The 24,210-nt window shown below is 36.3% G+C and overlaps 1 protein-coding gene across 2 annotated transcripts in view; it reads left to right on the top strand.

Moving 5' to 3' along the window:
* The window catches only part of LOC116171420, a 63,234-nt gene that overhangs the window by 9,866 nt on the left and 29,158 nt on the right, over nucleotides 1-24,210 (top strand). For both annotated transcript variants that reach the window (XM_031488257.1, XM_031488256.1), the window contains exons 2-3: nucleotides 5,171-6,159; nucleotides 9,860-9,935. In XM_031488257.1, coding sequence (XP_031344117.1) covers nucleotides 5,266-6,159; nucleotides 9,860-9,935 — 970 coding nt within the window. In that variant the 5' untranslated portion in view covers nucleotides 5,171-5,265. The remainder of the gene's footprint in view (nucleotides 1-5,170; nucleotides 6,160-9,859; nucleotides 9,936-24,210) is intronic.

Raw genomic sequence — 24,210 nt, 5'->3', positions numbered from 1 at the left:
AGTCGTTGACTCATCCTATTCCTAATTGTGTTGCGTTTGCGTGCCATTTATTGTTTTTACCGAAAGTCACTTCCTTGATGCGACTAACGCTCCTCGCGAATCATCCTGTATATTAAACCAATACCTTTGGTATAATTTATTATAATTGTAATTTATTATCAATCGCATTTAGTGCAAATGTGTTTACCCAAAATCGCCCCGAAACCTTCATTGTCATACCTACTTTCTGTCAGGAAATTTTAGTTTCCATGGCAGACTACGTTTCCTGCCGCTTGTCACTTTACTGGCCGCACCTGTCACTTTACCGGCAGCACCGTCACTTTACCGGCCGCATTTGTGACAATTCCAAATGTCTATGACTCCTGTCATCACAGACTGATTGGCATTAATCAAAAATTCTTTATAAAAATTGAAATTTTATATTAAAATACGATTTCGGGTAAAATTTAATACAAAACTCGGCAGTAAAATGACATTACCTGACTCAGAAGTTAAAGTACTCGGCCCCAAAGGGGCCTCGCACTTCACTATTTCCTCGCCAGTCATGTATCATTTTCCGGACTTTTATGTAAATAACTATTACAGCCCTTCATTAAAAAAACTGTCCTTTGCGTCCCCAGCTGATTGTGGTACCTTGTTCCAGCACAGTTTGTTGGCCATTTCATTATTTTATAACACTCCAAGGTGTGCTCACATTTTTATGTTTACTTTTTAGTGGCGTTCGCCCATTTGCAGTCTCCGAGCGCGCCGGTGAAAACCGTACGCGCAATTAGTTGAAAATTCTCCATCTATTGTTTTCGTGCCGTCTCCGGCGACTCGTGAGCGCATTTTACGGTCCATTTTCCTTTCTAGATTGATTAAAAGGTCTAATAAAAAAATGAATGATAGGGCAATACTCGCTCGCAATATAATGTTAAAATTGAATGTATCCCGAGTATATATTATAATTTTATGTTCTAATATATCATCGTTTTTTCCCACTTTTTTATTTTTTTTACTCTTTAAGTAGATTGTAATAGCTCTCTTGGGTTTTCGTCCTCAAAACCTTTTACTTTTCGCCACGCTTGTCGCTCTCATCACTGCAGTCTTTAAAAAATGATGTGCGTATGTGGGTTAAAATTAACATTTTTGATTAACGATTAATTCGCCATTAATAGACAATGCTCTGGAATTGATTGTTTATTAAATCTTAGGACTTGTTATTTTAGGAGAAAACAACCAGTGTTGTGTGTATGTGTATATAGCATGTGATTTGCATAGTAACCATACCAAAACAATGCGTGCTATTCTGTAAACGGAATAGTACAAGTTCACATTGAAGGTGTAACTTTATACAAGTAACATGGGGGATTTTTCTTAGCCTGCTGAATGCTGATCTCGACGAAATTTATTCATTCATGATTTTTCTTCGTCAGTAGGTACACAGTTTCTAATGTCGTTGAACCTCTTCGTGTAAGTTGTAACTAAATTGCAGTTCAGCAATACTTTGCATTCATTTGCGTGTAGCTCCAGATAGCTTTAGTTTCATTAAGCTCTCTTTCGGTTTTCGTACTTAATCCTTGGAGGTCTACATTGCAGAAAATATCCGACTTTCTCAGCTGTAATAGGTATGTATAATCCATATTTCATAAAAATAAGACATCACTAAATGTAATCCATGACTTCCTGTTGCAATGTATCTTTAGATCTTGGTCCTTGTAGGTCCGGAAATATTTTCCCACATTTCATTTTGCATTTGTATTTTGTTCTGTGAAATTTATCCAAAGGGTGAGTTTGTTCGCTGTTCATCACGTAGATCTTTTAAACTAGCAGATACAGAATTTTAATGTTTATGTATTTGTTATTCAAATGTGTATTATGAACAATATCCACAGATATGCGTCTTCATTGAATAATGACGAGATTATAGACATTTTTTTTATTTAAATAGTGATTGGGTTGGGTTGAATGATAATTCAATTAATGTGGAGTTAGCCCCACATTTATAAAATTTTGCTGGTATAATTAGAGTTCTGGAGGCCAATATATTGGGGGGCAATTTCATGCAGCTCCCCATTGCAGCAAAAGCGCACTTAGCTAGACCATTAATAGCTCTACAGTTTCTGATAAGTCATCAAAATAGTAGGTACCGCTGCAAAAGATCTCGTCAAATATTCTAAAGCAATAACTCCTTATATTGACTTTACGGGGTGGCCAATTGAAAACAGTCGATGCCAATCTTGGCCACTTAACGACCGTTTTACCAGAAACGCCCGAACATGTCAATTTTAGTTTTTAGGCGGGCATCTAAATTAAATTTTTCCGAATTAGGTTTTCCTGTAGTTTTCCTAATTCGTAAGGTAAATACCGGAGTAGTATAGAACAACTTAAGACCTTCTGCAGAGGCACCTCTGTTAAAAAGTAATCGTAAACGATTTACCTAAAGTGCATTTCCACTTGCATTCATTTCCTATTTGTAAGATGCAACTTTTGTTAAAATTGTAAAAATCCGGCCACAAATATGAAAGATAGCGTTGCACATGTGCAATCCATTTTTGACGTGCTACTTCAATTTCAGTTTATAAGAAGAGTTTCATTTCAATGCTTTTCTAAATAAGAAAGTTGGAACTGCGCATGTGCAAACCTAAATTTTGAAGCTAACGTTAGATTTTCCTTTGTTCCAAGTGGCTACGTATCAAATTTCATTTAAATCCCTCCATAAATAAGAAAGTTGGCACTGCGCATGCGCAAAACCAAATTTTGAAACTTGGCGTTAATTTGCTTTTATTCCAAGTGGCTATGTATCAAATTTCATTTAAATCCCTCCATAAATAAGAAAGTTGGCACTGCGCATGCGCAAAACCAAATTTTGAAATTGCAAAATTATAAACGATCTCTAGGATCGTTAATAAACGGCAAAAGTGTAAAATTATGGAACATGTAAAAAAACGGTTTTTTGTTTTTTTTACAATAGGTAACTTTTTTGTAAGCGGTACAGAAAAAATTCCTTCCTTGGTACAAGACTCGACACCATAACGAACCAAATAGCGAAAAAAGTAGGACAATAGCTCTTAAGATAAAAAACTAGTAGCGTCGCAAAGTTAGCGGACGGACGGACGGACAAAGTGGCCCCAACGCTATCTTTCATATTTGTGGGCGGATTTTTACGATTTTAACAGAAGTTGCATCTTACAAATGGGAAATGAATGCAAGTGGAAATGCGCTTTATGTAAATCGTTTACGATTACTTTTTAACTTGTTATTTTTGAAGTCCAATTGGTAGTTCAAGAGAAATCTCGATTTAAATGGATTTGCCTCGGGATTTGCAGAGCCGTTTTAAATGTTTATTAATATAAGTAGGCGTTGAAAGAATTGATAGCTTGGCTCAGAAAATAGCATCTGACACTCTCATATAATGAAATGCAACTTGTCTATTTTTGTGATAGGTAACTTAAAAACAACGTCCGTCCCTCTGTACTATAGTTTCAAATTGTATATTAAGTTCAAAAAGATTAGTTTGTTCGTATAAATGAAATTGCAAATAGATACGGCCATTATAATTGGAAGCAAATAATTGCGTGTGTTACAGGTTTTGAAAATTCGGCCAATTAAAAATATTCATTTAAATTTGCCGGGAATTTTTTGGGAGGAGCTTAACTGCATCTGTTTTGTGAACAGTTAATAGATCTTGTCTTAAGAACTAATGTTTTCTTTTTCTCGTTATTTTGTTCGTTATGGTGTGGGGGCTTGCACCAAGGAAGGATTTTTTCTGTGTCTCTTCAAAGACAGTTATAGTTAGACGTTATAGTAAACAAGTATAAATTGTGCACAACTCTTGTGCAAATAAAGCGCATTTTTTTAAATCGAAATAGCTTAGTAAATGGTTGCGTTATTAGGTAGTAGCATGCTATATTTATCGATGTTTTCTTTCTAGGTAAATGATTAATGGGAATGGGGCTCTTTACACATAAAAATGTAAAGGTCGCCTGACATACATTAAAAATCTACGCTATATAATGCAAAAAGAATCGAGCTCTTAGAGAAATGATCGCATTTTCCCTTTGTAGGTACCTTTCTCCAACATTTTCGACCGATTTTCGAGATATTCACAATTATGTTTTTACATCGCCGGCAGATCTGTCTCGTCTACACGTTCTTTCTGTCCTTTGAGGATACACTCCTCCGACACTTGGTTTTGCGAATATTTGCACTGAAAGTTTTACATCACCAATAGATAAGTCTCGTCATGGCGTTCCACTTGCCCTGTATAATTGGTCTTTAAAGCACTTGCAACGTTAAAGGCACTCCGCTTTGCGTCGTGCCCTTAAACTCGTTGCGCGTGCTTTAAAGACTTGATTATACACTTGTATCTTAATATACTATTTCATGGATCCAAAAACGTGGATCTGTACTGTCACTGAAACTGTTGTCACTATACATAGCCATTCTGCCAAGAATCTGGTTCTCGATCGGTTTCACGTTCATAGGCCAATTACAAGTAAAACATAAATAGGCAACGCTTACCTCAATGTAAATTAGATGTCATCCAGAGAAGTGAGCTCAGTTCTCGGATCCATAAACCTGCAAACAAAAGAAAACTCCCAAGCCGCGGAGCTCGGAATGCAATGAACTGTACAAAGCCCGAAGGGCCTCGGCTCTCCAGAACTCCAGACCATAACTTAATAGAGTTCGCAGAGATAATAAATAAGTACTGAAAGTAATAAATTGATTAAGTCAATTAAGAATTCAATCGCCAAATATTTATAACATATGGTTGGCGGCAATTAAAATTCCATGCGTTTTCAAACAAACGCCTCAGCTTTTCCAACGAATTGTCACTTCGTATGGTTCTCGACAGAAAGAGTCTCTTCCTCGCCGTTTTTAATTATTATTTATTGGTAATTTATTTGCTGTGGATCCCCTGTTGTGCCGAAAAAAGCTCTGAAAACAAGTCTTAAAAGATTTGTTGTAGGTAGATACTAAAAATATATGAGTAATTCAGTAACGGTGATCTACTCATTCAAAAGTATACAATGTATAGGTCAATAACAATTATAGCGAATCTTTCATTTTTCTTATCTTCAAGTTAAACTATTTCCCTATTGTTAATTACATTATCCATATCTCATAGATAATAAACTAATATTAGCAGTGATACATTTAAACACTCAAACTGAATTTATTTCTGTAGACATGTCACATGAGCACGGCCGCTTCACTAAGAAACGTAAAAAAAATGAGGTCGCATCCAGGTACGCGGATTGAAGAAAAAACTGTCCTTATATCATGACCGGTGACGGTGCAGTGATGAAACGTGTTGAAGCTTCGAAGTATTCGGGCGATACCAACAGTGAACAGTTTCTGAGAGGTCGTAAGCTTGGTATTGATAATCGTGTACGTAATGGTGTTAAAGACTTGAGTAGGAAAAATAGTGTTGAAGTGAAAAACTCTAAACATACGACCGCTGATATGGTTACACGGGTTTTGGAGGACGCACCCAAAAACGACAAAGTTAACAGGCGAAAGTCCGATAATATGGAAGACACGAAGGCGTTGCACAGAAAAACTCGCGTGTTCATAGAAAACGACCTTCCTGACGATGTGGTGGAAATGAGAGAGAGAAGAGATTCGTTATACTCCCTGGAGGAGCACGACGAGGAACGCGATGATATTGTAGATCCGAAGAAACAGAACGCGGACAAATCCAATACCCAACCTCCACCAAAGAAGAATTCGAAAGCTTTGATAGGAAACGTGTTCAGAAGGAAATCAAAGAAGGAGGATGTCGCGGAGAAACCGTTCAAAACTAAAAGTAAAGAGTCTGAGGTCGACGAGAAAGAGGAGAAACCTTCGCGACTAAATCGTACTCCGTCATTTCGCAAGAAGTTGTCGAATTTTATTAATAAGGACGCGCCGGGATTCTTGCGTCGGTCTTTTAGTTTCAAAGATATAAGTAAGCAGAGGGAAAAAGATAGATCGAGGGAGAAGTTGGTGGCGATGAAAAATTCCGAATGGGCTTCGTCGTTGCAGTCATTAGTCGAAACGGACATTGCAATTAGTTACAATGATCTTAGTTTCATCAATTATGATTTTCAAAACGAGGTTACTTACCGAAAGGCTGTGTCTTTCTCGGCACCATCCAGTAAGGGATTGTCTAGGGCGCAGAGCTTCATTGATAATGTAAGTACTGATTTTAATTTTTACTTAACAATTTTCAACTTCAAACTTAGTGGCTCAATTCCAAGTTTTGCATACAAAATTGAGCACCACCACATTATAAATTCAGCCTAGGTCCACTACTCTCTATTTAAACTGATAAGTTCTGTTGTCACAAGTTACGATAGCCGTAATGGCTCAAGTAATACAGTACTTTAGCGGAGGCCAATTTCAGAATGACTATATATTTTCCGATAGGTAAAAAACGGATAAAATTAAAAAAAAATTAATACTAATTCAAGGAGTTTCAAGGCAGATTTTAAAAATATAAAAACATTCCACATGAAATTTTTTTAATTTTTTTAAATATATGAACTTTTTGGAATTTTTTATATCCTTTTTGAATTTTGGAATCACTTGAATCGTTTTTTAATATTATCTCTGGTGTTTTATGTCTTTGAGGAGAGAATTTAATATGCTTTCTTTTTAGATTAAAATATACAGGGTATTCTCTATTTAAAAAAATGAGGTTGAGGCCGATAACTTTTATATCTGACCTCGTCTAAATTTTGAAAACGGCAGGCTATTATTATAACAAGTCAAACTTTGGGCGTTTTAGAGAACTAGTTCTAAAACGACACATTTGGACCTTCAGTTTATTTAGAAAAACAGTATTTGTTTTTGTGCTCTCCGTGACCAATTTTTTGACATTTGGTTGTTATACCGTGTATATCGGACAATATACATATCGGCCCAATAATACCAATAATCCAAAATAGTCGGGGGAACCGAATTTAGGGAACGAAAATGCATCATTTGCAGTATTCGCATATACTACTATTGTTGGATAATGAATCTTTCTGCAAAGGTATCAGAAAATCAAAATAGATAAAGGGTGTAGAATTGCTCAAAAGTGGTTAAATGATCTTTAGACTCGTGGAAATCAAATGAAACTTTCCGCAATCAGGCGAAATCCTAGATTTTCACAATCTTGTCACAGTTTTCTTCCTAGCGGTTCGCCTCTTCCACGTTCTTGATTACTTAACTATGAGCTGAACATTTTGTCTGGAACACTGGATATATTTTCACAACAATATTTTTTGAAAAGAAGCTCTTTATGGTATACGATCTACGCACATACTTTAAATTTGTGGTCAGTGGCGTACCTCTGCATGGTTAAAGGGGGCATATTTTGTTTTTTGATACATATTCTTGAAGAGTTTTGGATATAGCAACATAATTTTTGATAACATAAATTACCATTACCATTTCTTTAAAAAATTTTTGTTTTATTATGCGGAACATCAAACTGAAACCAGCTGTTAAATTACAAAACCCCGCGGAACGTCCTTAATTATGTATAGATATAAGCACGTGTGTACTCTGAACTAAAGTGCGCGTGTTTTATCATGAATCATAATATTCACTAAACGAGCTGGGTTGCCATATTTTCGTAAATCTTAGTTTTAGGGATCATGGTTACAGAGTGTAATATGTCAATATTTTCGTTTCTGAATCCTCATTATACCTATCTAAAATAAACTTAGCAGCCATTTTTTTTATAACACATTTTAAACCGCTTCTAAGATTCATTTAAAATCGTTTGTTAAGTTATGTATAAAATTAATTGTTTCTTATAAAGTACATCGTCAATGGTAAGTTACCTTATACAGTACTACTAAAAGTACGCTGGTTCATTTTTCGTACCTAATTTTGTTGACTCTATTACCATGGTTACTGCCTATGCCAGCCTTGAGAAACATTAAAACTGTCAATCACGAAAACATTAAACGGCTACGTTTCAACGTCCATCAGAGCAAAAAAAGAAGAAACGATTAACGTCCATCACCAAACAAGCAACGACCAACGTCTTCCTCTGCTATTTAAAACCTTTCTTCTCTCACCTTCCGCCTCTCTTTTACTAGAATTTGCGGTTTCGAAATTAAAAACCTCTGTTTTTTATCTTGAAACTAATTATCTTACGCAGCGTGCACAAATTTTCTTATCGCAACGACCGGATTTAAATGAGATAAATGTAACAAACCATTTCAAGCAAATATTTGTAGATGTTCCTTATCATTAATTCTGATGCAAATTAAAGCCGATTTCAAATTCGAATTGACATGATTGAACTTGTGTTCAATCGCAATAAATAACCACATTTATTGTCAAAAATAATCGAATTTCAACATACGGGGTGACCTATCGTTATTTTAGATGCCGATACCCAAATATAACGTCCGCATAATGTAACTTACACACCAAACAACACGAATTTTATTTAATATTATCTCTACGTGCTGCTAAATACGTAAATTGATATCGGTCCGCTTGGAAGAGGTTGTCTTTGGCTACTGTCACGGTAATAAAAATTTGAAAACGAAATCAACTTAGTTCGAACTTCGAACCCGCAAGGTTTCGATATCTGCCGCCACGCTTCTCCGTCACGGCACCCCACTACTCTTATCTATAATTGTTGTGCTGAAACACCGACACGGAACCAACGCAATACTGACGGCTCGCGCCTATTCGCAGAAAGCGGTACATAAATACCTTTTTTCTGAAACTACTTTAGAAACAACGGGCGATCAAAAATGAGTTGCTGTCGAGTCACCTTTGGAAGTTCAAGTTAAGTACGATTTCGCATGTAAATAAAAATTCGAAAAGTGACTCGACAGCAACTTATTTTTGATCGCATAGTACTTCTCTCTAAAAAAGGGTGAAAAAATGTCATTTTCCTCTCTACTAAGGAAAGTAAAAAAACAAGTTAAAAAGTAATCGTAACCGATTTACTGAAAGCACATTTCCACTTGCATTCATTTCCCATTTGTAAGATGCAACTTCTGTTAAAAACGTTAGATCTTCCTTTATTCCAAACGCCTATGCATCAAATTTCGTTTAAATTCTTCCATAAATATAAAAGTTGGCACTGCGCATGCGCAAAAATAAATTTTGAAACTGGCGTTAGATTTTCCTTTATTCCAAGTGCCTATGTATCAAATTTCATTCAAATACTTTTATAAATTAAAAAGTTTGCCATTCGGTTTATAAATGGTCGAGATGCGAAAAGGGCACTGTGAATTTTGAATCGATTGGACTCAACTTTTGGTATTGCGTATTATATGGCTAAAGAAAAAAATCCTTTCTTGGTGCAAGCCTCGACACCATAACGAACCAAATAGCGAAAAAAGTAGAACAATAGCTCTTAAGATAAAGAACTAGTAGCGTCTCAACGAACGAGCGGACGGACGGACGGACAAAGTGGCTACAATAGCGCATTTTTTTTACTTTTGTGGAAATGCGCTAACAATGGCTACGATAATTTTAATAGTGACATTTAAAATTGAAAAATATCCGTATCTAGATTGGTAATGTGTCACACTTCATTATTGCTTTCAATTTTGATTGAAGTTTCAGGAAAAATTATGTGTAAAACTTGAGAAGAAAGTGTTTTTCAACTCGAGTTCAAAGTTCAAATTGAAGAACAACTATTACCCTAGCATCTCCGTTCGTTCTTCATTTGTTTATAGTAAAATTGTCAAATAATTGCAAAATTAATACTTTTACTTTAAAGTACAATTTTGTATTTAAAATACCATTTGATTGGATACTGACAAAAAATGAAAGAGGAAACGCAAGACTCTTAGAGATGTCCCTCCCAAACAAAACATATGGGACCCTCAGTTTATATAGAGAAAATTCTTATTTTGGTTTTCTGTTTCAGAGCACTTCGCCCTCCCATCGCAAATCAAGTCTTTCACGAGGAGTGTCGTTTCCAAACCATTATCAGTCATCCTTAGGTAAGTTGTATTTTATTTACTACTCGATTTACTAGATTGAAACTATACCGGTTTTACGCACGTAATCCTATTTTAATGTAAGTAGAGCTGGAAAAATATACACTATACAGTCTGTTTCAAATTGAGTCGGCACTATTACTAACTTCCTTTGATGTAGAGTTGGAAAGATGGTTAACCACAGACCACATAACTTCGAGTTTATTTTGCGTTACAATGATTTTCAAAATTCTCTTAATTATTACCGAGGTGTAAGTTCGTTTTAACATAAACTCGAAGTTTGTTTTCCACGATTTAAGGAACGCATATGTCAATACTGGGGGATACACTTAGGAGCAATAAATTAATGTGAACAAACGACGCGATTTTGTGATTTTTATGGATATTTATGGATCGAAATAAAATAATTGATAAATCTGTCATATGATGTAATTGCATAGGTACAGGATGTTCCATATAAAAAGTCACATTTTTGTTATTATCTGAAAAATGCGATCTTGTTTTGTTTAAATTGCAGATTTAGGTTCAGTAGACAAAAATACACAATTTTGCTAATTTAATCGCCTTTCTAACTCTACAATTAAGAAAGTTAGCAATAGTACCGACTTAATTTGAAACAGACTGTGACTGTATACTCGTTTTGAATTTGACAATGCAACATAATATGACTCAATTTGTCATTGTTTCAGTGAAATAATGAAATGGTCTGTGAAATGATATTTGTTAATACTTTTTTTGTAAAGCGTTGTAAACCATTGATAATCTATCTTGCTTAAATTTGCTGTCGCTAAACTTTGGATTTAGAAGCAGCCGTGTAATTGCCACAAATTGGATACGCTATTTCGCATCATAAAAAGATTTTCATCTTGAGCAAAACAAAGTTAAATTATTCCTTTTATTTCTTATGCTATAGAATGATTAATGCATTTTATTATCGGTGTATACTCCTAATGGATCGTGGAAAGTTTCATAATTACTCCTCTTGGTTTCTAAGCATTACTTTCCTTGTGCCATTTTTCGTAAGGTATTAAAGGTGCATTCTTTTGTCCGGAAGGTGCAAGAAAATTATCTACTTTTTATTGTAGGCATTACCGATCAATGACTTTTAACTTTTTTGTATATTGCTCAAGTAAAACAATTACATTGTTATAGCAATACATCATACACATGTTCAGTAATATTGTACTATTCTCGAGATAGGAAACTTATCCTTCACCTACATGTTCTACATAATAACTTATGGTCTGAATTATAGTTAACATTGCGTATTGGTCGCGTTGATCTATTATTTACCTTGCTACTACAGTCATTTGGTTATAAAAAAAACAGAGATCTTTGTACCTTTGTCGCTCGCGCCTGCATATTTAAATTAAAACACAAATTTCAGAAGACGCCTATTTTAGCAAGAGTTCAAGCTTCGAGTAAACGAGTAATAGAAGGCCTTCGACAACAAACGTTTTATACTATTTTCATTGTTGGGCCCTTCAATTGTAATTAAAAAACTTCTTAACTTTCCCTTAGAAAATTCCTGCACATCCTATAGATCGGGAGATGGTGACAATTTGTCTGGTGTGATTTGCTACAAATATGCATTTGAAATCTAGGGCTGTCATTGTTTAAATTGCGTGACAGTTCTGTCAATATAAGAGTCGCTGATACGAACCTTTGTGTATCCTCACCCGTTCCTCCAAAAGTAACGCCGGTAGCATCAGAAACGTCGAAGCGTCACCTCAGAATTAATACAACCGCCAAAAGTGTATCTGCTTTTTAGGGAATGTTTCGGAAGAAAAAAAAAATCCCGTATGTAATGGTTTTGTCCGGCCGTCCGTATGTTCTTCATCTAACACCCCGCTGGATCTAGCCCCCCCACTATTGTGAATCAATTTAAGAATGGTATCCAATTTATGAGCTATTTAGGAGCTTTTCATATCGCAAGCTTAAAATTTTAGAGCTCGCTTTAATCACTAGGAATCGAACATTTCTTATGGGGTGGCCGAGTCTACTTGGATTCAACCCCCTCACTGATCAGAATTACTTTTATCAAATTGAATTTTGTACTGGAATTACGTGCTATTTAAGAGCTTTCATTTACAAGTAATTGTAATTTAAGAGCAAATAGATGTCATCCTGGGAGCGGCCAGGTCTATTCTGGCGTAGCCCCTAATCTGCTTTTCTTTATTTATTACAAATTAATCTTTGTCCATGAATTACGAGCTGTTGAAAAGTTTTCATTTAATAAGTAAGTCTAATTTTGGAGCTTCACCCTCAATAGATCAAATAGTCAATCGTTGAGGGCGGCCAGGTCCATTTCACAGTAGCCTTACCTCTGAGCTACCGGTTAGTTGCATCAGCACGTACTCTCTGTCAGTTTTGAGTGCATTTGTTTGTGTAAAAAGTGAAAACTTGGGGTAGTCTTGAATGTTTTCTCATCAGTGTTAGTAACTATAATCGGACCAATCCGAGGACCAATCTATCTCTTCTTTTGATCTATTACGGAATCCAGAAGCGTTTCTTTTTGTATCGTAAAAACCTAAATTCCAAGAGCCAGAGGGCCGAAGTAGATGCGTGGCTGAATAGATGATCAGCAACTACTGGCTCCAACTTCGGAGCACCAGGCGCCACACCGTTGTATTAAGTTGGCTTACACGTGTGCAGGGGGCTCGACGCGTGTGGACATTTCTTTCCCCCATACTCGTGGCACTCTTATGGCCCAAGAAAAACAGAAAACACAACAAACTACTCCGAGAGTAGCGATATTAAAGAGCCTAAAAAACTCTCCGGAGCGGCGCACCGGAAGCTAGTAAAGATGAGACAGGTACCAGGAGGCTCTCGGTAAGAGGACATATGGCGAATCAAAGCCTGGATCCTTGACAGAGTCGACGCTTTTCTCCAATTTACGGAATGTCGCCACAAGGGAGAGCGCTGCTGATCACATGCGCAATCCATGGTATCGGTGGACTCCTTGAGGTCAGAGGTAGCGAGAGCAGCTCCAGGGGGAGGGGGGGGGTGAGGTTTTGATACTTCGAAACGAAGACCGTAAGGGCACATGCCTGGATCCTCAAGTGGAACTTGAGAAGATCCCCAAAAGGATCGAAACCCAAAAAGCTGAGGGTGAGGCATTCGCTTAATCTTTGATGAAATCTCTAAAAGTAAAATACCTCGGTAGGATAACTGAGAGGATAACCAAAACAGTTTGTGATAAAAAAAACTGTTTAAGATGATAATCCCCGCTCGATACGGATGGTAGGCAGGATAATACTAGTAAGGTAAAGCTGAATGGAATCGTGTAGGTATTACACAAATGGCTCAAAAACCACGGAGGGCACCGGCTGTGGAGTGTACGGAAGCAATTGACAGGGCTTCAGAATCTAGGACAACAAGCAACCTTGGTCCAAGCCGAGGTATACGCAATCCTGACGACAGTTGCTCAATTATATTAACAGAAAACCTTACTAAAAGGAAGATCTTTAGAGTAACAGACAACAAAGCACCGATTGCAGAATTAGACTTATATGTAGTCAATTCAGGACTTTTCCTTGGATGCAAACAAGTACTAAACGCACTAGGAAGCTGTAACACAGTCACAAGTGGAACTGACCGCCCCATCGATTATATCTATTTGCTCTTTTAAGGGTGGCGCTCAAAAATTGAAATTACTTGTAAATGAAAGCTCTTAAATAGCTCGTAATTCCAGTACAAAATTTAATTTGAAAAAAGTAATTCTGATCAGTGGGGGGGCTGAGTCCAAGTAGACTCGGTCACCCCATAAGAAATGTTCGATTCCTAGTGATTAAAGCGAGCTCTAAAATTTTAAGCTTGCGATATGAAAAGCTCCTAAATAGCTCATAAATTGGATACCATTCTTAAATTGATTCACAATGGTGGAGGGGCTAGGTCCAGCGGGGTGAAAATCTTTGGGCATGCGACGTCACTGCACCTGCTGGAGTGGATATGAAGTGTTTTGCCAAAACCACCGCCGTTAAAGTATTACACATTGCGGCGCTCGTACGCCAAAACTATGGATTTTGCAAAAATTAGGTACATAAGTTGCAGGAAATTTTTCCTAATGAAAACGGAGCTATTGTAAAAAACGATCATTTCTCAATATGGCGGCGCGTGCGGCAAAGATACGAGGTGGCCAAGTTGAAATTCGGAAAGAGTACATCAAAAATATATACAATTATTACTCATTTTCGAATCTCTGGGAATACTGGCCACTAAACTACCAAAAATAATGCCACCATATACCATAAGAAATGCGTCAAGATCGTAAATAAATAGTAGACCGAGAGCCCGCGTAGAAAATACCTCGTCATAGGGTACAAAAGGTTTGATGTAACTAGGCCGTAGAATGTCACCGTGTGATTCCAAAATCGCCCGTCTGTCGGCCCACGGCGGTCAACTTAGCGTGGGGGCGAATTTTGAAAACTGTTCCAAATCACATAATACCTCGTCACTGGTACACGTATGATTTTTTGCAATCTGATTCGGAAATGTGCACCCAAATCATAGTTGCAGCGGCAGACGATTTATCTGGGCAACTTTCCCGAGCAGACGCGTTTAAAAACATTCAAAAATTGTTAAATAGCTCGTCATAAGGTACACGCTCGAATTATAGCTTAAAATAAAGCTCTTTGAATGTAGAATTTGGGAAAACCATGAAAAACGCGGCAGACGGTCGTATAACTATAGCAGACGCCTTTGAAATTTGTAGTTCCATCTTCGTTTAACGCATTACTCCCCGTGCGGTAAAGCGAGAGCGCTGGCACTCAAGCACGGTCTGCTTGTAAAAACGGATCTACAGCTGGAAGTAGGTACCTACACCTAAATTAAATGTAGGCGTTCCACAAATAATAGGATTTATGTCACAAAACATGAACACAAATATTAAAAAATATTTCTGCACTTTACTACACTACATTATTAATGTAAATAACGACTAACACAACATACAAAACGCTATAAAAAGTGTTTAGAATGGCAATATAACAAAAAAAAAACGAATACGCTAGGGGTGCGGGGTATATACTAAAACTAAGGGAAATCTTCCATTAAATATCCCCATAACTATCTAAATGATGTTGTTTTTAAAACTTCGTTGTTTCATTTTACCTAAATTGCAAATTACACCCGATGGTTCGTTTTGAAATGAAAGTCTTGTATAGGTATATCGTTACGGCATTTGACATTGTTTTATTATTTTGAATTTTGGCACCATCAATGTTTTTTGTAATGTGATTTCCAAACAAAATTCACCAGGTGATATTGATTGAAAATTCAGTTTTCATATTTACTATAGAATAACACATATCTTACGTACTTTATTAGATGTGAAACAAATTAAATGAGATACCTATATTAAATCAAGGGAGGGGAGTGTGCCAACACCCTCAAACGGACGGTGATACAGACACCGTATAAAGGAAGCGTACCTCAAACTAAAGCGTTTCTCAATTAAAGGTCCCAAATCTAACTTTTTTTCAGATCAAGGGGTGAGACTATCGAGTTAAAGAAACCCAATTATTATTCTTAAAACCTTAGCAAGATAAGATCTACGTTCTTTGGAACTGCCATTTACGATAAACGGAAAACAATTCTTGTGTCACCCTCTGCATACGTATACAGTTGAGGCTGTTTTGAACTTCCCTATGTATATAGCCCTCTAAACATAAAATTTGTAACATATATCTTCTATCTTCACAATTTACCTCGCAATTTACATACCGGGTTGATCTTCCCAAACCGCACGGTCCGTATCCTAAAACCGAACATACAGAATTAACATAAGAAAAGGGTTTTTTGTAGATCGTTGCTCCCCATGTTAACTTGGAGGGTTTATAATGACTCCAATCGAAAGAAGATTTTTTTCTCATCTAATGATGTATGAAATAGGTTCATTTTCAGGTGTATTTCTCTGTAAGACAAAAAGCAGATTCAAACGTTATTCAAATCCAAATCAATATTAGTTTCTGATGACTGGCATTAATTTTTTTGTAAAATGCAGTTCACTCAGGAAAAAGTATTTATAATAAACAACGTTTACAGCGGAAATATTTACTCTTGTACGCGATATTTGATTTCCCTACATTTTAATGATCGTCCCATTCCGTCTGTGTCAAAATCCACTATGCGATAAAAAATGAGTTGCTGTCGAGTTACCTTTGGAATTTTTGTTTACATGGAAAATCGTACTTAACTTGAACTTCCAAAGGCGACTCGACAGCAACTCATTTATGATCGCCCGTTGTTTCAATTTTTCAGAAAATTTCCATGGCGTAACATGATTTTGTTAATTGGATTTATTGACGAATTTTTGATAAAATAATGAGAAATACACATTGATGGTGCCAAAATTCAAAATAGTAAAATAATGTAAATGCCGTAACGATACCTATACAAGACTTTCATTTCAAAACGAACCATTGCAATTTTGATAAAATAAATCGATGAAGTTTTAAAGACACCTTCATTTAGATAGTTATGGGGATATTTAATGGAAGATTTCCCTCAGTTTTGGCATTTACCGCCGCACCCCTTGCGTACCTATTCGTTTGTTTTTGTTATATTGCCATTCTAAACACTTTTATAACGGTTTGTATTTCATAAATCCTATTATTTGTGGAAGCCTGCATTTAATTTAGGTGTAGGTACCTACTTCCAGCTGTAGATCCGTTTTTACAAGCAGCGCGTGCTTGAGTGACAGCGCTCTCGCTTTACCGCACGGGGAGTAATGCGTTAAACGAAGATGGAGCTACAAATTTCAAAGGCGTCTGCTATAGTTATACGACCGTCTGACGCGTTTTTCATGGTTTTCCCAAATTCTACATTCAAAGAGCTTTATTTTAAGCTATAATTCGAGCGTGTACCTTATGACGAGGTATTTAACAATTTTTGAATGTTTTTAAACGCGTCTGCTCGGGAAAGTTGCCCAGATAAATCGTCTGCTGCTGCAACTATGAATTTGGTGCACATTTCCGAATCAGATTGCAAAAAATCATACGTGTACCAGTGACGAGGTATTATGTGATTTGGAACAGTTTTCAAAATTCGACCCCACGCTAAGTTGACCGCCGCGGGCCGGCAGACGGGCGATTTTGGAATCACACGGTGACATTCTACGGCCTAGTTACATCAAACCTTTTGTACCCTATGACGAGGTATTTTCTACGCGGGCTCTCGGTCTACTATTTATTTACGATCTTGACGCATTTCTTATGGTATATGGTGGCATTATTTTTGGTAGTTTAGTGGCCAGTATTCCCAGAGATTCGAAAATGAGTAATAATTGTATATATTTTTGATGTACTCTTTCCGAATTTCAACTTGGCCACCTCGTATCTTTGCCGCACGCGCCGCCATATTGAGAAATGATCGTTTTTTACAATAGCTCCGTTTTCATTAGGAAAAATTTCTTGCAACTTATGTACCTAATTTTTGCAAAATCCATAGTTTTGGCGTACGAGAGCCGCAATGTGTAATACTTTAACGGCGGTGGTTTTGGCAAAACACTTCATATCCACTCCAGCATGCTACCCCAAAGATTTTCACCCCGCTGGCGCGGGCTCCCGGTCTATAGTGTCGATGGCCCACAAATTCGTTTACCAAAGAGCTTACTGGATATACTGCCACAAATTGGTGGTCGTGTTTAAAAGGTACAAGAAAAGTCTCGTGAAAAGTATTACAAAAGACACAATCACAGATCTGATGACAAAACCAAGCCCAAGTGTCGTTCTCGTTCGTGTACAGCCGCGCAGCGCGTTTCACTACAGAGGACATACAATAAATTATATCTTTTTCATTTTCCAGATGAGATCAGATTTTCATTAAGCGAGTAGGTATACGATTGAGATACTTACTTGGTATTTCATGATGTCACGCGCGTACTTTATTTTCCCTAACAACGCAATTTATCACCGAGAAGACTATAAAAACAAGTTTAAAAACCCTTCTCAAAGTCATTAAGTAGAACTAAATTAGTTGCGGGGAAAATCAATATATGGGCCTGATGGTTTTGATACAAATATATCTCGTCAGCAAATTAGATTATTGAGTGAATTTATTGTGACTTCTTCTTACTAGGTTCGGGGTAGGTGTGCAAGTTGATATCCTAGAAAACTATGTCTAATTTCTATTATTGCGGACGTAAGCAATTAAAATCTCTTTGCAGACTTGCTCAAACAAAAAAAACACGGTGCTAATTAATGGAGTTCGTATTTAAATTGTTTACTCTAAATTAGACTGTCGCTTTTATTTTTCAATTGTTAAACATAATTTCGTTTTCATCTTGTATAATTGGGTGTAATTTATAATCTGAGCCAGAGAAACATGTACAAGCTGGATCTTCGCAACGGCGAGGAATAGAAATGCGGAGGAAAAGTTCCCCTTTTTAGAATAAAAAAAAACGCGTCCGAAATTTTTAAAAAACCTTTAAAAATAACTGAGATATCACCGAAAAACTTGAAAATGTCAAATTTTGTTTTCATTTGCTGTCGGAAGTGGACGGTTTCCGTTAGCACCTTCTATTGGCACTTTTTTTCGGAGAATCTGAATCTGTTCAGTATTTTCATAGCACCCTAAATGTAGAAGGTACAGGCTACTACCGTTGAGTGAAGGATCTTATTTAATTACTCAATGCTACTACTTTATTTTAGTATTTCTTATGGGCGCCATATTAGATTTTACGGAATGAGATAGAGGACAAAGAAAGAAAAATCTTATTCTCATTCTGTAAAAATTCAATGTGTCGCCTATAAGAACTAAGACAGAGTACCCTGTAGCTTCTACATTTAGCGTGTTGTGGAAATTCTGATAACATGCAGATTCTCCGAAAAAAAGTGGCATTAGACGGTGCTAACGGCAACCGACTATTTCCCACCGTTTAAACCAGGTAAAATGAAAACAAATGTCATCAAATGAATGTCCCGCAAAACAAAAAATTTTAAAGGTTGGTAATAATAGATTATCATTTGCCTAATTCCAGTGGTGTATGTAGAATCACTCTCCAAGGAGTAATAATTTATTTTTAATTTACAAATAAGTTGTTGTTATTTAAATTGTTATTAAATCAATCACAATAATTACGTCGATTCTCATAATCAAGAGCATGCAGTTGCTGTAGAACAGAAACCCGGTACGGATATATGTATACGTAGATCTTTATGCAAAATTCGTTGGCATGTTGCATAAGACACTCCTGTAATTCGAAAATAAAGTTAGTAGGTATAATATTCATTCTACGTGTACCACTTACCAGCTTGGGCACTTAACTAACGGATTGATTTTCTGAAACTCGCTTCCATTCTTTGTCTTCGACCACTTCATCGTTTCTTAGTAATGGATGACCTGTTTTTTCTTCTTTGCAAATGCAATTCTTGTTTTCAAATCTATCAACGATTCGTTTCTTATGATTGGCAAATGCTTTATAAGAAATAATAACATCGGGATACTCTTCCTTCCATAAACTGCTCTCGATAGGACTGGAGGATCCTCAAGAAGGGGATTTTTAACCTACAAATGCACATTAGTCTGATTTAACCGTTATTTAATTACTTACTTCAACAAATTCTTGAATTTACAGCGTAGTTTTGGAAAGAACTGTTTGATAATACAGATTGGAAAAGTAAATTAAAAACATCAACAAATTAACGAAATAACGACGGCACTGGTGACTAATAAAAATTAGTAAAATAACTAAAAATATATCATCGCCAATTCTATCCCGTAAAAAACACTAGAATTGTACGCGCGAAATTCAAACTGACATCAGTTCTAATGATTCACCCGGTATAAATTAAATGCGGCGAAATGATATGGTTCTTTTTAACAGCCATCTTCATGGTTGACGATTGTACGTCGACATCTTCTCTTCCATTGTGCGCATATTATTCATGCTAATTCTAATTTCGACTGGGCATGCGCCGCACATACAAGTCGGAATAGTATATGCAGGACAGGCGATACACAGGGCGTATTAAGGATAATTTCGTTGAAGGAATTTCACACTAATAACTAAAAGTACCTATGTAAGAACATTATTTGGGGGACGCAACAGCATTTCTATTGAATTGCCGGGTGTCCGCATTCTTGAACAGTTTAGGAAGGATGACATTTTACTGTAATTTGACAGGGGCTGTACTAAAGTAATTGGATTTGACTAGAGTGCGTGTTATTTGCCACAGCAATGCGCAACCCTCACTCCATGTAATAAATAAATATGATATATCAATGATATGGGTCCAGATTAATTGGAATTGCTGCATTTTCCAAACAATACCCTGATATTCATTGCATCTGGAAATTAAAAGGACATGTAACGTTAAATGCATTGATAATTCAATTAATCCAACTTCGTGTACCGTAGTTGTAACTAAAGCAAACTTTAATTTAAAGTTGAGGATCTTCAACCATATACACACTATTTCCCTTTTAGCTAAATATAGGAAACAATTTGCAGGTACTTCATAACTATATAATAATTACAATACGAAGTTTGATTCGCGATTTTATGAGCAAGAATGTTGCTAGAAACGCTCGAAAATTAGTTCGACTTATTATAAGATAATTTTAATTACAGTGAAGCGTAGCAGAATAATATTTATGACATTTAATAGTTTTTATTGGTTTTGATCAGGGTGCTTCAGAACACTCGTACCACTGGATGGGCGTTTCCTGAGATGGGTATTAAATTTGACCAAACCATCACCCTGTTGTTGGTCCCAAAAAATGACTTCAAAAGGTTAAAACAATTAGGATTTCAACACAAAATTTGATTGAGTCATTTTCACAAACATTTTTTTAAACTTTATTTTACAAATAATCAATCGGCTTGCCCAAACTAATATGAAACTTAAAATTTATTTCGTTCCTAAACGCACGATTTTTAAACAATTACTCAAACTTTAAATGTAACATGGAACTTTGACTTTTCCCAACACTATCTAAATTAAATCTACTCCAAAATAAATTTAATGTTCATGAAACAAGACAGACAAAATGGTACGCGGTCGTAATCTCCCACTGGTGCTTTTATTGAAATGAGAAAAGATCTCCTTAATCCACCTGGCCTCAATTCACTAATCAAGTACGACACCATATGCGGTGTGAGCTGTGACGTCAAATCTTTGTGGTCTAAATTCTACTGCAATCTCTGTTTTACATCAGCTGTGTTTCTTCTTGGCCATAGTCTGTTTTTATCTAAATTACGATCAATTGTCGTTCATGTTTGTTGTAATTATTGAAAACCATATTCTTAGTTGAATAAGAAAATTAATGATTAAAATGCGACGTTTAACAATCAATAATAACATCTGTATTTCCATGGCCAACTACATTTTTATAATTATTAAAATGCGCTTTTCACGTGTTTCTGCTCAGACTAAAGCTTTAGGCCGTGTTCTCACCAAAAGAGACCGGCGACCGCAACGCAATTGCAATCAGACCGCAACTTCAGTTGAGTTGCTCTTGTGTACTTACTGAAATCAACTGTTTTTGAAGTCTCTTGTTTCGGTAGTCGTGAACAAAATGTCATCCTCGCCAGATGAAGATATAGCAGCTGCATACTTGCTAGTGAAAAAGCGTAAAAAGAAAACATACCGACAATTTTGGGTTAAACCTTTTTATACCATAAATTTTGGACATAGTTCTTATATAGTGGCACGGGAATTGAATAATGATCCTGTAGAATTCCATGTTACCGTATGAGCAAACACATCTTTAAAATTCATGTGTGTACTTCGACGAGGGCCACAAAATTCAAAGATCTTGCTGTTTCGTCCGCCATGACTAAGCAATTCTTGGCAACTGTAGACCGCAGTTGGCGACGGCGACGTAGTATGCCGCGCTGCCAGCAACCAATTAGCAACTGGTTGCGTTGCAGTTGAGTTACCTTTTAGTAGGTAGCCCCGAGTCGCGTTGCTGTTGCATTGCAATTGCGTTGCGGTCGCCAGTTTCTTTTGGTGAGAACACGGCTTTAAAGCAATCTAGATTTGACTTTTAGGACACCCTAATGTATAAATACCAAATTTAAAAAAATTGCGCTTGGTCCAAACAACCTATGTATGAAACTTATTTTTGCAAAACCTGATAGAAAAGGGTTACAGAGGGAGGGGGGTTCAAAATATTAGTGAATATCCCTGTATATAATGTAATGCCTATAGCTACTGTGCAAGGTGTAACTCACAGATGCAAATTATAAATACCCTTTATATTTTTACATGTTTTTATTCTCCAGATAATTTTACACCTGATACTGGTCTACATAAATCGTTATTGTAGTTCATCACTTTCGTTTATATATGAATCTTATCTTGAACACTTTGTATCTTATTCTGAATCATAACCCCCTGTTTCGTATTGACCGGTTTCTATTTAAGGTTCCATGGTTTTCCTGACATGGATTTGGTTACTACTGGCATCAACTTTTACTAATAGTCCAGTTATACACACGCAACATGTGTAACATATAAATTTATAACACGAGCGCGTTGAGTTTTAAATACTTTGTAATGTCAATAATCGAAAACTTCACTGCAACTTCCAATTCAAATGTGCACACTGAATTCGTCTAAGAAAATCCGCTCGTTTTGTACTTACATAAAACTTAAACGTTCTGTCAAATACGACTAAACATCTAAAAACCGACGTATTTAAATCTCTTAAATCACTAACTAACGTTCTTCAATAAGCCTATAATTACACAAACTGACCTCTACCACACAGCAACCGGACCAAACCAAAAAAACGAACGGCGAAAGGCCAAAGGCAAAAGGTAATTGGCCACGGCAAATAGCCACGTTACAAACTTCTGCTAACACTTTTCCCCTGTCTTGTCCCATCTTTGATTCCACTTCCAAATTATTTAGTTCAATTTAAAAAATCTCTTATTTAAACGCGCACTTGCGCCAAATATCTGTTGAACAAATTAATTAATGTTTAGCTATAATTCTTATCTACGAAAGGAGAAAAATATGAGATAAAAAATTTAACAAATCATATGCAAATGATTTCCAGATATTCCTTCTCTTATAACACGTAAATTTACACAACAATATCGATGTTAAAACTAAGACTAAACAATACAATTTGCTTATATAGCACACAAAAAGCTTCTAGAGAATTGTTATCGTCCGTGACTTTATTGACTAGATAACGACTTGATGGCGCCCTTAGATGTTTCGGAACCAGATTTTCCGAAAAGATCAGGAGTACGAAGGAAATGTTTTGGGACATTGATTTATGTATATTCAATTCTAAAGAACGTAATCATTTGGGGATTCATTGAAAGCCGTCCCTTTTTCGTGACTTACTTCACGAGAACAGTTTGGGGGTTTATTTTTTGTTTAGCAGAAGTAGCTGTGGTACATCGTGGATTACCTGCATAATAGTACAATATATGTAGCTTGTTTTTTTTTAAATGCACACGTATGTCCCAATTTTTAATAAATTAAATCCAGGATTAAATCTCTCATATGCAGCAGACTGGGGCGCAGTCTTTCAATTCAATTATTGCTGCGATCCTTTATTTGCGTAGTACGTACCATTTCATTGTGCAAATATTTCAATAATGTCAATACCTAATTTGCATTATCAAAAAAATTAAATGCCGGAAATTAATCGAAACGAGCATCGAATGCATGCATATATATCCAGCGACTCGCGCTAATAACTACGCTTTAATCAAATGCCCCATGTTGCATTAATTTATCTCGCAGTGATATAACGCTTCCGCAATTTGTCTAAACTAATACGTAATGATATATTCCATACAGCCCCAAACTGATTTCAATTTAATTATTTTTTGATTAATTGCATCATTACCGTTTGTTGTAATTAGGTGCGGTTTCAATTCACACGCTGAAAAATTACGGCGCAATTCTTTTGCGAGAATTTTGAACGTTTTAAGGTATGCGAGAAAAGTTATTGACCAATAAAATTTGTTACACTAACAGTTTAATTGCTACGGCCTTGTAAAATGTAATTGTTATTGAAGATTTGCCAGGCTTTACCGTGAATTAGGAACTCGAAATGAATTTATTATGTGTGCTTGATGTGTGTACTAAAACGACGAATTGGGCTGGCAATTTGTCAATCCTCGTGCCACTTCTCTTTAACTGAAAGCCTGAAAGAGAGCTTGTACCTAGGCATCATTTGTATTAGCTTACAACAAATTGCTGAACCTTTTAGGGAGATTAATAACATCAACCCCTTTATATTCGACGTTAATCGTTTTTGGTATACTATGTCAGGTAGTACCCTGTACCACTCAATTACATACTTCTAG

This window comes from Photinus pyralis, unplaced genomic scaffold (assembly GCF_008802855.1).
Source record: "Photinus pyralis isolate 1611_PpyrPB1 unplaced genomic scaffold, Ppyr1.3 Ppyr1.4_LG5, whole genome shotgun sequence".
Taxonomy (NCBI): domain Eukaryota; kingdom Metazoa; phylum Arthropoda; class Insecta; order Coleoptera; family Lampyridae; genus Photinus; species Photinus pyralis.
The sequence above is the reverse complement of the archived record's forward strand: the minus strand, read 5'-3'. Positions and strand labels throughout refer to the sequence as shown.